At 51.7% G+C, this 15,494-nt stretch overlaps 1 protein-coding gene across 2 annotated transcripts in view; it reads left to right on the top strand.

Moving 5' to 3' along the window:
- Nucleotides 1-4,999: 4,999 nt before the first annotated feature.
- The window catches only part of ITGA11 (integrin subunit alpha 11), a 163,017-nt gene continuing 152,522 nt past the window's right edge, over nucleotides 5,000-15,494 (top strand). For both annotated transcript variants that reach the window (XM_002753273.5, XM_078333479.1), the window contains exon 1: nucleotides 5,000-5,377. In XM_002753273.5, the coding sequence (XP_002753319.5) occupies nucleotides 5,041-5,377 (337 nt within the window). In that variant the 5' untranslated portion in view covers nucleotides 5,000-5,040. The remainder of the gene's footprint in view (nucleotides 5,378-15,494) is intronic.

Here is a 15,494-nt window from a genome sequence, read left to right as displayed (position 1 = left end):
ACACTTCTTCAAAGTTAACCCGCTTCACTTTGCTGTTGGGGATGAGACCTGGCATGACAAATAAAAACCAAAGGGCACCCTCTAAGCCCACTCGTGCGTGACAAACGTAGCACCACCTATCACAGAAGTCATTGGTCCACAATGGTGGCACACATCATTCAAACAGCAGATAACAAGGCGATCTGGTGGCTTTTTTTTTAACTTCTTTTTTTTTTTTTTTTTGCCTTTGGAATTTATTATATCGCTTTTTGGCAGAAGATATGCCTTCTCAGTAACTGTAAGTTTGCTGAAGTTTATCTTTGAAATAAAGTTTGCATTTCCTAAGCACAAACCAACAGATAGTACAGGGAGGAGGCAAGATCCATTGGGGGCCTACAAGGGCAGAAAGGAGCCCAGAAGCCAGGGAGTGCCTCAAGGTGGAGCCCCCATGCTGATTATGAGACTGGCTGCATTGGGGGTACCCAGGAGTAGGGCAGAAAAGGGTGAAGAGAAATAACCAGAGTGGGAGAGATGGGGGAGTGTTAGAGAAGAAAGTTGGAGAAAGTGAGGCAGACAGCCTAAGATAGACACAGGGAGGCCAGTTCATCCCAGTTTGCCAGAGATTGTCCCCCAGTGTTGACACTGACATCCTGCTTTCTAGAAAACCTCTTAGTCCCAGGCAAAGAAGGACAATGGATCACCTGAGGTCAGAGAGGTGAAAAACTCAGAGAAAGGGTAAAAAGAGAGAGGCACTTCTCTGAAATGAGTGCAGATCAGGCCACCCCAAGAACTTTTCTGGAAGAAGAGTGCATTGGGACCAGGCGTGGTGGCTCCTGCCAATAATCCCAGCACTTTGGGAAGCCAAGGCAGGTGGGTCACTTGAGGTCAGAAGTTCAAGACCAACCTGGCCAACATGGTGAAACCCCATCTCTACAAACAAACAAACAAAAAGCATAAACACACACACACACACACACACACACGTAATCCCAGCTACTGAGGCAGGAGAATCACTTGAACCCAGGAGGCAGCAGAGGTTGCAGTGCGCCAAGATTGCACCACTGCACTCCAGGCTGGGCGACAGAGCAAGACTCCATCTCAGAAAAGATTTAAACAAAGAGTGCATTGGTCCTAACTAAGCCCAGGCCTCTGGCGTCCGTGTTCTAGCCCACTGCTAGTTTCCTTTAGAGAGGACGGCATCTCCTCGCTTTCCCTACCTAGAGAAGCCAAGGTCCTCCCAGAGGAGCATGCTCAGACTGAAAACTTGGGAGCCACAGGAGCTGCCCACAGCACCTGTCTCTGAGCTGACCATGCTCACACAGTCTTGGCTTAAAATACCTACTTCCTCCACCCAGTTGGGATGTTGAGATTAGTTCTCAATCTGCTATCCGAATGTCTGGGTTCCAATCTCAGTTCTGCCACATAGATGCTGTGGAATCTTGGGTGAATCTATTGCTACTTTGAGTTTAGATTTTTTAGAAACTATGGATTTGTCTGTCCCGTCTACTTTGCCATCCTCCTTTTTCTGGTTTCTTTAGGAAAGTCCTCTCCTATAATATGTGGTTTTGGTGGGGCTGTCAGTCATGGCGCCTTTCTCCTCCCAAGTCATGGGGCTGGGTGTGTGTCCCAGACTGAGCTAACTATAGCACTGTATCCTTTAGACACTAGGACTGGTTCAGGGGCGGGCATGAACCAAAGCCCTAGACTTTTCTGCTGGATCTAGGAAGGGAAGGCTGTCTCTCTCCCTTCAGAATCTACACAGTATAAGCTTGGAACTGCTAAACAGGCAGAGAAACTCTTCTGCTGCAGGAAAGGGAAATGGAGTGAAGCAAAACTAAGAGAAGACAGAGAGAGCAGTAACATTGATTTGAGACCCTTGATCCAGCCATACCTGCAGCTGTCTGTACACCTTTGCACTTCCTAGTTACACGACCTTTTACATTGTTTTTTCTGCTTCAGTTTGATTGTGTTGAATTTGTCGCTTGCAACTGAAAGGATCTTCAACTACATGATGTCTTTATCTATGAAAAAGAAATACAATTTGGTACAAGACTGTTGAGTATTAAATTAGATCATGGGTGTGAACGGGATTTTAAAAATAGTAAAACACTGTACATTTGTTGGTAGGAATGTAAAATATGCAGCAACCGTGGAAAACGGTTTGGCAGTTCCTCAAAAGATGGAGCATAAAATTAGTACATGACCAGCAATTCCACTCCTAGGTGTATACCCAAGAGAACTGAAAACATACATTCACACAAAAACTTGTGTGAACATTCCGCTAACACTATGCTACATTCATGAATGGTAGAATTGTCATAGGCAAGACCAGCAGCACAAATGTCATAGCCACATTATTCATAATAACCCAAAGTGGAAACACCCAAATACCCATCACTTGATGAATGGATAAACAAAAGGTGGCGTGTCCATACGATAGAACATTACTTGGCAATAAAAGGAAATTAAATACTGATGCATGCTGCAACATGGTTGAACCTTGGAAACATCATGCTAAGGAAAACAAGCCAGATTCAAAGGTCATGTGTTGTATGAGTTCATTTATACGAAATGTCCAGAATAGGCAAACCCATAGAGACAGAAAATAGATTTGTGTTTGCCAGGGGCTGCTGGGAAGGAATGGGGAGTGTCTGCTCAGGGTTTCTTTTTGGGGTGATAACAGTATTGTGAAATTAGTGTGGATGGTTTTACAATCTTGTGAGCATACTAAAAACTACTGGATTCCACGGTACATGTTATGGCACGTGAATAGAACACTGTATACATGTAAAGAGTTATTACTAATTATTATTATGATTATTCAACAGAAACCATAGCTTTCAGAAAGCCCTTCACCCAATTCTCTGCAGTTCTCTAGACTTAGAGTGTGGATTGTGCACTTGACATTCATATGCTGTTGCCTTGGGTGTGATTTAAATATTGTTTGATAATGATCAAATAAATTATTTTAAATATATTAATAAATAATAGATTATGATTAGATAAATAAATATGTGGTTATGTCTAGTCTCCTCGGCTCCATCACCAGCTCCCTAGTGCAGGCTGCAGAGCACAGGGGCACAGTAGGCACTCAGTAGGATTTGTTGAAAGAACAAATGAAGACACACCTCTCCCTCTACCCTCCCATGTTACACAAAAGCACACATAGCGATCCTCAGGACCCCCATTCCCCAAGCCCCTGTGAGGATGGTGAAGGTGAATGAATGGTAGAATTTTCACCAGCAAGACCAGCAGCAGCACCGCCAGGACAGCCACCGCAGCGTGCCCCTTCAGCAAGCAGCGTGCAGACTGAGCGCAAGCTGCAGAGCACCCACATGTCAGAGGTGCCTGGGGCGCCCACCAGCACTCCCTGATCCTTGGGGAATTTGCGGTCTTTGCACGTGCTCCAGGTTATTCTGACACACCTGGAGATCTGTGCAAGGCAGGGACATGGGCTGCAGCCCATTCCCTAGCTGTGAGGGTGTTCTACATTCAATTCAACTGGCTTAAACTCAGCTCAATAAAGGGGATTCACTGTCACATAACTAGTAAGTCCCGAGGGGAACAGGGTAAAGGGGTGGCTTCATTCAAGGGTTCAACGAGATTCTCCATTCTGTCATCCAGTGTCCACCTCGTCCCAAGGCCAGATCCTCCTTCCCTACCCTAACCCCGTGAACTTCTGAGACTACAAAGTTCCTTGTCCCAGCCTAGGAGAGGAGGCGGGAGAGGGAGAGGGGGAGACGGGGGGTGGGGGAGAGAGAGTTAGTTCATCTGTCTGTTTGTTCTAAGGGCTCCTTTAGAAAGGCAAGAAAACTTGCTTCCTGGAAAATGTTTTTCTTTAGTCTTTCTGAAACTATGGGCTGGGAAGGGTAACATACTGATTTATCTTAGCCTGAACTGCATACCTCCCTCCATACACACACACCCCAGGGATGGAATCACCTTCCCTGAGTCTGTGGCTGAGTGGGAGACGTGAAGATTCTGAAGTAAAAACCCAGAAAGCCACCCAAAAGAGTGAGATTGGTAATCAAACACAATGCCACATCACTCATGTGAACCTGGACCTTTTCAAACTCCAGCTTATCTTCAGGGGCCCTGACTGAGCAGCACCCCTTCTGGGAAGCCCTTCCAATACTTCCCAGATAGAAAACTCCATCCCTGTGCACCCACACACCACCTGTACTCACTTATCCATCCACCCACCCACCTACTTGATTCCTGAGTGTTAGGGGCTGAGTACTCCTCTGTGAACCGGAGCTTTCTACACTGATGGTTTCAGTCTGCACAGGAGACAACAGTTAATCAAATGATCACACCAATTGATGCCTAGCTTCTCCACTAAGCCGAATGAAGAAAAATGAGGGAGAGTGGGATGGGGAATATCAGCATGTGTCTGGGACCCCACCCGGTGGGGATGGTGATAGGGGTGAAAGAAGGCTGGCCTGAGAGAGTGGGGGAAGGGCGCTCTGCTGTGGCTTTCCCTGCATCCTGACCCTCCTACCCTCTACCTCAGCTTCCTCCATTGCTGGAAAGGCCAGCCTCGACATGTGGGATGGAGGTCCAGAGCCTGGATTTAAAGCTCTTGAGATACATGTGCATTGAATTTAACTGTCAATGATTACAAGGGGGAAAGAAGGTGGCAGGGCTCCAAAGAAGAGCTTCGTGCTTCGTGCAATGTTAAGAGCAGGTGCGCGGTGCACCTGGGTGCGTTGGAATGTCTCAGGTGTGGAGGTTTGGGGAGGATGGCAGTGGAGGCGAATCTGCACGTATTCCAGGGTCAGCAGAAACACTGCAGCCTCTACAATTCAAGCTTCAGGGTGCAAGGAGACACGGGGATGTCTCAGAATGGACCTTAGAGGGACATCCACTCTCTTGGCCAAGGGGACCTGAGTTTTAGCAGGTGTTCCTGAGCCAGCTAGCGCACTCTGAGTTTTGCGGAGCTCTTTTCACTGAGAAATGGGAATCGAAACCCCTTTTCCTGAACAGAATCTGACTGAGGCGGTTGGTGCTGCACTGCTGAGAGGGTTCCCAGGAGCGGTTCTCTGGAGTATTCTCCGGAGGATGAGGTCGGGTCGGAGAAGGAGCGCTGCGAAGGCGCGTCGAGGCAGCGCGCCGCTGCCCAGGTGGCAGAGCAGCCGAGCCTGGCCGGGAGCCCGAGCCGGAGTGGTGTCGGGGCCCCTCCCCGCCGCTCGAACCCTCCCACTTCCTCTGAATGAGCCACGGCTGTCAGGGAGCCGCGCGTCCCGCTCAGTGCAGGCTGCAGGCGCCGCGCCGAAGAGGCTGCCGCTCTGGCTCGCCGCCCCCCGCCACTGCTGCACACCGGACCCCGCCGCTGCACCGCGGGACATGGACCTGCCCAAGGGCCTGGTGGTGGCCTGGGCGCTCAGCCTGTGGCCAGGTACGTGCCCACACCCTATCTCCCCTTGCCTCTCGGAGTCTCTCCCTGGGCCCTCGGGGCTTGGATCCAGCGGCCGGGAGCGGGACTCGACGCGCCTCCTAGGGTCAGACCTTGGCTGCTCTTGGGGATGTAGGTCCCCCAGGGACTGGCCGCAGTCTAGTGGTTCTGTCAAGCTCAGCAAAAGAGGGCGGTGCGCGGAGGCTATTGAGAGCCGGGACTCTTTGGTGTGTTTGGAAGGATTTGAAGAGGTTAGAGTTGAAAAGCGTCCTGATCTGGTGACACTCCAGGGTGCCTCCAAGGGCCACGCGGAGGTTCCCGCACCGCTGCCAGGGGCACTCGGGTGTGCCGGGAGCGCCGAGGGCGCGCGGCCACGGCTGGGAAAGCGGACAGAAGGCGCCGAGCGAGCGTGCCCCGGCTGCCATCCTGCCTGGCGCCGGGGAAGCGTCTCAAAGTTCGGAGAGCGGGTCGCTGGGGCCCCGGAGGGGAGTGGGGGTGGGGGCTGCCCAGAGTCCCTCTGGCAGAAGACAGAGCAATTCCCCGGGGCCATGGCCCGTAGGCGGGGGCTTGCCGTCATCGGCCCGGCCAGTAGCAGCGGGACGCAGCCACGCAGCCCAGGACCCCCGGAAACGTTACCTGACACCCGGGGTAGGGACCCGGCATCGCTTCCCAACTCGCGCTCGGAATTATGCAATTATTCAATAATCTGGGGAAAGCCGCCGTCTCCTAGACGCGCTCCTTCGCCTAATGCACTCCAGGTGTAGGGGCTCGGCAGGAACCTCCGGCCCGAGGGGCACGCGGCCGGTATCTGGAGGCCGGCCCTAGGCTCTCCGCCGAAGGGTACCCTGGCCCGGCGGTCCCACGCTGAGCTCCCCAGCCCCACCCTCCACGAGGGGCGGCTGCCCGTGATGCTGTTCTGCAGAAGGCGGCCGAGTGCTCCGGCAAGGGCCAGCGCCTCGGGTACTGGCCGGGTATGAGTGCTCGACCTGGCCTCCCCTTCTGCGTGGGCTCCAGGCCCGAGCTGGGGCCGGTAGTGGGGGACAGATGCAGTGGTAGCGGTAGAGGTGCCCTCAGGGAGTTCAGGTGGAGACCCGCATCCCGCAGTTGGGATGCTTGCCCCAGTGTCGGCTTACAGAGGAGCTTCTCAGAGGGCCCATGGTTGAAAGGGCCTCTGGTTAGTGGAATCCTAGAGTCCTGTGTCCTTAGATCCCGAATAGTCAATACCTTGAGTGCTGATGCTAGGGAAGACAGACAATCGCCATGAGTGCTAGTTACGTGCCTGGCATTCTAAGCATTAATCTTTGTGATAACTCTAAGTTCTATTATTACCCCCACTTTGTAGGTGAGGAAACTGAGGCACAGAGCCATAGAGTAACTTGCCAAGGGCACAGAGCCCTAACTGGCAGGGCCTAGGTTAATCCCGGGCAGTGAAACTCCAGGGCCTTCGCCCTTAGTGTGTCTGATCTCACTTTGTGTCTTTAAATCCTACAGTTTAAAACGATCATTGGTGCATTGAGTTGTAGGGGGCTTGGAGGGGAAAGCAAGGGAAGAACTGCCACAAGGCCAACATGCATCTAGAAGCCAGCTGCAGGAGAAGGCCAAACACATTTAGGTGTATTTAGACAGGAGGGGAGCGTGTTCTCCAGGACCTGTCCTCCTATCACGAGGAGATCCAGCCACAAGAAAAGAGGTGCACTCCTGTGTGATTCCAGATAGGTGGCTCCATCAGAACCTCGGGAAGGAGTGGGTGCCTTAGGGGCTAGGGACGCCTGGACCTCAGGAAGCTAAGAGCAATGGCTTTGGAATCAGACCTGGCTTCCACTTGGCTCTGCACCCCTCAACTGTTCGATCTCACACTGGTTATGCATCCTTTCCAACAGGTTTCCTTACGTAAGGAATGGAGATACAAATTCTGAGTCTGTGAGGTTGTCAGGATACAGTAAGACACTGTAAGAAAGGCCCCAGACACAGGGCTGGGTGCACAGTAGGCTTTAATCAATGGTTGTTGTTTGTTACTCAAGGAGGAGGAGGGGAACAACAAGGACGTTAAAGGACCTCTGAAGACACAGGATTTGTGAGTCAGAGCTCCACGTATATGGCAAAAACACTCCTGAGTTATGTCTGGTCAGTTGCGTTGTTGAAATATGGGATTCATTAAACATATCAATCAATGTTGGAACAACGACATCTGCTAGCAAGGAGCTGGGGGTGGGGCCCAAGCATGTGTGCAATTTGGGTCCTGCCTGTAACTGAGAGCAAGCCAAGGCCAGGGAAAGCTAAACAGAGGGACGGGGAGTGAATGGCATGGGGAAACCAGGGGCTGGGTGTTCAAATAAGAGAAGTTCAATTTCAGCCAGACAAGCAAGGAAGGCTTCCTGGAGGAGGAGATATCATTTGATATCTCCTGAAAAAGTGTGTAGAGTGTGAGTGGGCCTTAAAGTGGGAATGTTCATATTTTGGAATGTTATTTTCTGGGACTAGTTGAAGAAGATGATGAATATTTTAAAACCACTCTGGTCAGTTGAAGACTAGAAGGGTCTCAGGGATCATTGGGTTCATTCCTCAGGCTCCAGGACAAGATTGATGTTGCTCTCTGATCCGTGCATCACATGGATTCAATGTGAGCATTACCAGGAAGCTTGTCTACTGGTGATAGCAGTTTGGCTGGGCAGGGGACCTGTCAGAGGCCAAGGGAGAGTGAGACCTCAGACCAGCTACTCTCCCAGAGCTCCAGCTGCAGGTTGGACAGTGTGATGGGGTAGACAAAACTATCAGGAAAGCCTGAAAAAAAAAAGGTAGTAGTCAAGTCCGAAGACAGAGGAGATCCACTGGCCAGGCCCATACCACACAACACGACCCTTGTGGGTGGGGGTCCTACCCAACAGAAAGCCTCCTGTGGAGAGTTTTACAGTCGTGACCTATCTGTAAGGGTGATGATTCTTAGAAGCACGATTTTTGCTGAGCACCTGTGATCTGCCAGGCTCCATAAAGACACAAAGTGAGATCAGACGCACTAAGGGCGAAGGCCCTGGAGTTTCACTGCCCGGGATTAACCTAGGCCCTGCCAGTTAGGGCTCTGTGCCCTTGGCAAGTTGCTCTATGGCTCTGCGCCTCAGTTTCCTCACCTACAAAGTGGGGGTAATAACAGAACTTAGAGTTATCACAAAGATTAATGCTTAGAATGCCAGGCACGTATTGAGCACTTGTGGCGATTGTCTGTCTTCTCTAGCATCAGCCGCAGCACTCAAGGTATTGACTATTCAGGATCTAAGGACACACGGAGATGTAACTTTCAAACTCAAGTTCATAAGAGAAGTTTAGAGGAAGTGTAGTGAAGAAGCAGCAGAGATATACACGCCAGGGCCCCAAATAAGCGAAGACTTTCCTAGCCCCTCCCCCAAAGCCCTGGCCCAAACTCTTGATCATAATAACAACTCAGGGTTGTTTTGTCTGTTGTTTACCATGGAGGCTGTCTTGAAGTCAGTATGCTCTTGATGTGGGTGTACTCTGGTGTGGCGCAGGAGAAGGCCCATACCACACAGCATGGCCCTTGTGGGTGGGGGGGTCCTACCCAACAGAAAACCTCCTGTGGAGAAGCACAGTGCTAGGCACCACAGGTGTGCAAAAGCTGCAGAGGTCCAAGTCCTGCTCCCAGCCTCTCCTTCCCAGTGGACAGCAGGGAAGAAGGGGAAGGTTGTCACTTTGCCACCCCGTTGCCCACCTGCTGGGAACTTGTCAGCCAAGCGCCTCAGTTACCATTAGCTGAAGAGCTTCTGGATCTTTCCGTATCACAAACAGACCCTGGAGTGAGTCTCACTCTTTCTGCTTACTCACCATGCGCCCATCTCTACCCCACACTGGAGCCCCAGAGTTGGGATGTCTAGCTCCATGCTCTTCCCCCCATTCCCAGCCCATCCAAGCAGGGCTGTGAGCCCTGGAAGAACTCACAGTATCTTACCTCCACCTGCCCTCTCTGAGCCTCTTTTCCTACCCTGCTGTAGTGGGAGTTCTTCCTTCTTAACAGCAGGGACATTCCCTTCTATTCTCCCTCCCTTCCACCAACACCCCCAGATCCTATCACTTAGGATAAAACTATGTTCTGAGCTGCGCTGGCTTGGCTCTTGCTATGTAGAAGGGAATTTGGGGAATTTTAAACGCCCCTGTTTCTTCACAGTGCCTGGCTTTGGGTGTTATTGTCTCACCCTGGCTTCCAAAGCTGACTCTGGGACTCAAAGTTGAAAACAGTTCTAGGATCCACCATAACCCTCCCCAGGCAGCGATGGGCTCTGGCTGACTCAGGGAGGGTCAGCTACAAAATCAGCCTTAAAAAAATGGCATCGCTGCTGATCCTCATCACTTAAATCCCCCTCCCTGCCCACCCACTCCCCACCAACTGAGGGCTACCAGCAAGGATTCACAGGCATTTGAAACTTCCCCCTAAGCAGTTGTGAGCTCCAAAGACACCCACACACCTTCAGCATGGAGTGCTTGCTGTAGGAGCTGTGGTTCAAGGACGACCCTCCCCAACCCCAGCATGCAGAGCCTAACTGTGTGAATTCTTCATCAGACACCCAGAAGTTTGTTACCAGTGACAGGAGGAGGAGAGGAGGAGGCCGGTGGTGTTCATCTTGTAAATCAAAAATCAATGAGCTGCAAAAAATTCCATGGAGGGTTTTCATACTGTATACTTAAGACCTGAGTCACAAGCCATGTGAAATCCCACCTGGAGGAAGTCAGTGTGGCCAAACCCACTCCCTGCTGTCTCTCACTTCCTCCTTCGCCGAAGCACGCACCAAGCAGCAGAAATAATCGGCGTGTGTGTGGGATCAGGACCCAGACTGCCCGGATACAAATCCTTTCTAGCTGGGTGACCCTGGATGAGCCCCCTGGGCCTCATTGTTTCTCAGCTGTAAAATGGGCAGAATAACGACTTCGTAGGCCAACCATGAGGTGCAATGGTCCGTATGTAATTCATTTGTTCAAGTGCTGAGAACACTTCTGACACCCAATAAGCCCTCAGCTCCCAGAAGCGTTAGTACTCTTCCCCTCAGTTAACTGACGCCAGGCACTGTGTCAAGCACTTTCTCATATCTCAGTAAGGCCTCAGTACCGTTGCACGAAGTCACTACTGCAATTCTGCCATTCCCGGGATACACATAGGAAGTTAAATGGCTCATTCAAGGTCACGTCCATAGAGTAAGGCGCATTGTCGGGATTTGTCTGACTCCAAAGCCACTGCTTTTTTTTTTTTTTTTTTTTTAAAGACAGTGTCACTCTGTCACCCAGGCTGGAGTGCAGTGGCACGATCTAGGCACATTGCAACCTCCACCTCCCGGGTTCAAGTGATTCGCCTGCCTCAGCCTCCCAAGTAGCTGGGATTACAGGCCTGCACCACCATATCCAGCTAATGTTTGTATTTTTAATACAGTTGGGGTTTCCCCATGTTGGCCAGGCTGGTCTTGAACTGCTGACCGCAGGTGATCAACCCGCCTTGGCCTCCCAAAGTTCTGGGATGACAAGGGCCACTGCTTGTAATCCATGCACCATACTCTTTGAAAGAAATGGACCGCACAGACAGACAATAAGTGGTCCTTGTTGAAGGCGATGTCTTGAGGGGAAATGAGATCAGTACACAAACACCACTCCCACAGGGACACTGGCTTCCAGGCTCATCTATACAGTGATTCTTCCAACAAGATGCTGGCTTGGTAGAAGTGGTCCTCTTATAGTGCCTGATTATGTGAGAACATCTGTCCCCCTCCCATCTCCCCACTGGGCTCAGGGCCCACTGGGCTCTGACACCTGCTCCCAAATGCCCAATGCCCTAGAACGCCGTCTGCCCAACTGTCCCTCCAGCCCACTCTCAGGGTCAATCTCCTCCTCCCTGCCCTGCCTGCTCCCATTCCCCTAATCAGAACCTGCTCTGAGCTTCAGGCCTAATGGCATGCTGAATGGCACTAATAAGTGATGACAATGTGATGTGTTCCACCCAGAGGGATTTCCATTTCAACTGGCTGTACCTTGAGCCCGAGGACTGAAGAGCTAATGGTGGGATGTCAGGCACCAGGGCCAGCCAGCAGGTTAAATAGGTGAGGCTGGACCTATCTGGTGTAGTGAAACTACTCAGCCCCCTACTCTATCACTGGTCAGATGCGACCTACACAGCCCTCGTTGCGGATGGGCAGCCTCGTTCTATAACGTAGAAGAACCCAGCTTGTGGCTTGGGTGATGCAGCTCTAAAGCGGGCAGAGGTTTTTCCACGTGGCATGTGGGGTGAATTAGGCAAGTTGCTATAGCAATGCACTCCGGGATTCCAAACAGGATGACACAGAGAAGGGGTTCCTGCCTACACAGCTGGGGCTGACGGCTTTCTTCCCCGGGCAGCATCACTCAGCTGGGCCAGGCGACCAGAAATCCTGACCCTGCGGATTTTCAGGGCCCGTTTCTTCCCTGCAGATCAGAGGACTGGGCCTCAGGAAGGCCATGGAAAAATCATGAAATGGGCAAGGGGTGTAGATCTCACCAGTCTGCAAAGAGCGCTCCCAGATGTTCCTTCTATGAGTCAGACCAGGCCAGCTGAGGCCAGAGGTCCTGCTGAGACAGGTGAATCCATTAGATGGATGGAGAAACTGAGGCCCTTGCCCCCACCTCCTCCAGGCAGAAGGGCACAATGCAGTCTCCATTCCCTCTCCATCTCCTGGAATTGCTCTCTCCCTGGCACTCGTAGCCCTTCATTCAGAGATCAGTGGCCCTCAAAGTCCCATCAGTAGTTTGTAGACAGGGTTCTCTGAGTTTATTCAAACCACATACAACACATGCAGGACCAGTTACTTAATCAGAAGGACCCAGTGCAAAATGAAAATGTGAGACCCCTTGTTTTAAAATGATTAAGAATTTCTAGATGGCCACAGCAGGGCGTTCATTCAGCGCAGGGCCTTTCTGAATGCAAGGCCCTCAGCCGCTGCCCATGCCAATCGTTCATCAAACCAGCCCTGCCCACATGGCTCTCCCCATGGGCCTGCCATTTGGCAAGGAAGACACTGGGATCCCACTTTACAGATGAAGAAGCCAAGTGGCCTGTCCATTTCACCAGCATGTGCTGAGCACCCACTAAACCCCAGGCACCTCCAGGTTCTGGGAATTCCAAATTAGATAAAGCATAATCTCTGCCTCAAGGAACGTGGAGAAGGCACCCCAGAGATCCCACAGACTGCACGGCTCATGCCAAACACTGATGGTGTCCGTGGAGTAATTCTAAAGGCACACAGCAGACTGTGAGGTCATCTTTAAACCATGGAATTAGATGCTTCTGTCTCCCGTTACTGCCCCAAGACTGCTTTGGGAAACTTTTTAGGGGATCTCTGCATCTTCAACGCTGGGCTCCGGAGCTTCCATCTTGGCAGAGTTGAGAAGCTGGGACTTAAAATTCCGGGCCGTTTGGCAGCCCCAAGTATTTGTAGTGGCTTTCCAGGGTCAGTACTTCTAACTAAGGGGTGACTCCTGTTCACCTGCCCACATGGGCCTCTCATCTTATTCTGCCATGGAATTATAGAGGGTCAGTGCTAGGAGGGAAGGCAGGGACCAGCAGATCCAGTGGTCCTCCATCCTGGGCAAGCATGAACATGATGTTGTAGAGGAAAACTCTCATCCAGGCCCCGCCCCAGAACACAGCATCACTCTCCACACTGGGGCCCAGCAGGGACTTTTTTTTAAGCTTTCCAATAATTCTAATGGGCATCCAAGATGGAGGATCACTAGAATAATCTAAACCCAGTCCCCAGTCAGGCAAAAAAGCAAACACTCTCCAGGGAAGGGAAATGACTTGCCTAGGATCACACAACACAGGTGGTAAAGCCAAGTTTTAACCAGCTATACTGACTCTCAGGCCACTCTTGTGGCCTGCAGTACCACAAGAGTCACAGCTGGGCTGGGCTTGAGAGTTTGAGAAGCTGAGTGCAAGGTGGACTTTGCAGATTGGAGTCGGTCGGTGGGGAGTGAGACATTGATGATACTCTCTGTGTACCCTACAAGGCATAAGCTGCCTGGTCCCCGTGTGGCCCCAAGGGGGAGACCAGGAAAACCAAAGAGGAGCTATAGACAGATTGATTTGGCTGAGGATGCCAATCAAAGCCATCCACAGACAGATACACCAGCACTGGAGTGGGGTGTGATGGGAGGCGTTGGCAGGGGTTGGTCAAAGTCCATTAGGGTCATGCCAACCCTGTGCTCCTGGGCCATGTTGAAGTGAGGGCTCAGGTGATGGAAGCACCTGACTCAGGATGGGGCACTGGCAATGCCAAGCCCAGGCAGGGTGAGGAAGGACTGCTCGATCGACCAGGAGGAGGAGGCTGGCCTGGGGGGTAGGCCAAGCAGAGGGACCCCTGGGACCTCCCTGAGGTCCCCAGCTCAGGTTTCATTGTCCTTCCTGCCCCCTTCATCCAGAGCTTTCTCCACAGTGGCCAAAGTGAGGCTCAAACACACAGAGTTGTCTTCTTTCCTCCTTAAATCCTCAATGGCTCTCTATCGTTGGGTTGAGTCCTGACTCTCTGAAAGAGCCAACCAGACCAGGCAGGAATGGCCTGCCCTGGCCTACACTCAGGACTCACCTGTAGCAGAGCCATAAGTATGGGGTGCTGCACACCCCAACAGCACCCCAACGAGCCTGAGCTCCTTCGTTTCTTAAACACACTGCGCTCTCTCTGGCCTTCACTCCTGTTGCTGTCTCTGTCTGATTCTACCCTCCCCCTCACTTCTCCTGGCTACCCCCCCAACACACTTATTCCTCAGCTCTCTGCTTGGTCACCACTTCCTCCTGAAACCTCCCCTGATCCCCTCAATCAGTCAAGTGGGGCCCCACTTGTGTGATTCCAAGGTGTCCTGTACTTCCCCCGTCGCACAGTATTCCAGCTGCCTGGACCCTCCCCCACTGCAGAGGGAGCATCAGGAGAGCAGGGACCACACCTCTAATCAGCCACTGCATCCCAGGTCTTGCACAGCACCAGCCCAGACATGGCAGGTGCTCAGTTAAGATGTGTTGAATGAATGAAAGAACTCTCTGCCAAGTAAATGGAAAGTGATTTAAGGGCAGGACAGATGTCTTAAATTTCTTTGCACATGCACTCCAGGAGATAATAGCACAATAGCCTTTATGAGTCAGGCCCTGGGAGGTGCTCTGGGGATAAAAGAGGAGGAGAGAGAACTCTGGCCTTTCAAGGAGCTTATGGTTTAGTAGGAGAGAGACTTTTGGATAAATAACTCAGTGCAAGGGAGGAAGTAATGCCTATGAGAGAGCTACAGATAAAGGACTCTGGGATTTGAGAGGTGGGAGAGAGTCATTTGTAAATGCAGGAAGAACCGGATCTGGCAGCAAGAGGGTTGGGTAGAGAGTTCACCTGGGCACACTGCCTGAGGTTTGGTCAGCCGGATGCTGGAGTATGTGCTGTGAAGAATGGCAACAACAGAACAGTGGGCTGAGGCCGCTGAGAGGAAACTGAAAGGCAGCTAAGGCATTTGGATTTAGCAGATGGGAGCCATGGAAGGTTTTTAAGGGAGAGCAGTGACGTGTTCTATCTGTACTTGGAAGAGCTTCCTCAGATGGGAGGGGGAGCAGGTGGAATGATCAGATGGCTATTGCAGTGACCCAGCAAGGGGACGCCAGAATGAAGTGAGGTGGTGAGATGCAAAAGGAGTGAACCCAGGGGAACAGAATCTAACAGGGCCCAGTCACCAGGGAAGGAAAGGTATCTGGGAGGCCAAGGGTGGGTCACCAACTGAAGAGAGATGTGAGAGGATGAGAGGTTTGAGAAGGGAAGTCGAGTCAGGCCTGGATGCTGACTTTGCAGTGCTTGTGGGCAAGTGGAGGTGGCCCTCAGGTAGTGGGGATGTTGCTTGGGAGCATGCGAGTGAGTGGTCAGACTCAGAGTGGTTTGACTGGGGGCTTTCACACAGATGTGCCTCAGTGATGCAGGCCTGAGTGAGAGGGAGCATCCCATAGCATGGAGCCTCCATCCGTCCACCCCTTTCCAGGCCCAGAAGCAGTGATTCATGCCCCAGACTTAAAGAGAACTCAACTTCTGACTTTAAAAGCCTTTCAGAGCAGAAGAAACCAACCGGAGGGCCA

This window comes from Callithrix jacchus, chromosome 8 (assembly GCF_049354715.1).
Source record: "Callithrix jacchus isolate 240 chromosome 8, calJac240_pri, whole genome shotgun sequence".
Taxonomy (NCBI): domain Eukaryota; kingdom Metazoa; phylum Chordata; class Mammalia; order Primates; family Cebidae; genus Callithrix; species Callithrix jacchus.
Note: the sequence above shows the minus strand (reverse complement) of the source record. Positions and strands in the feature narration are given on the sequence as shown.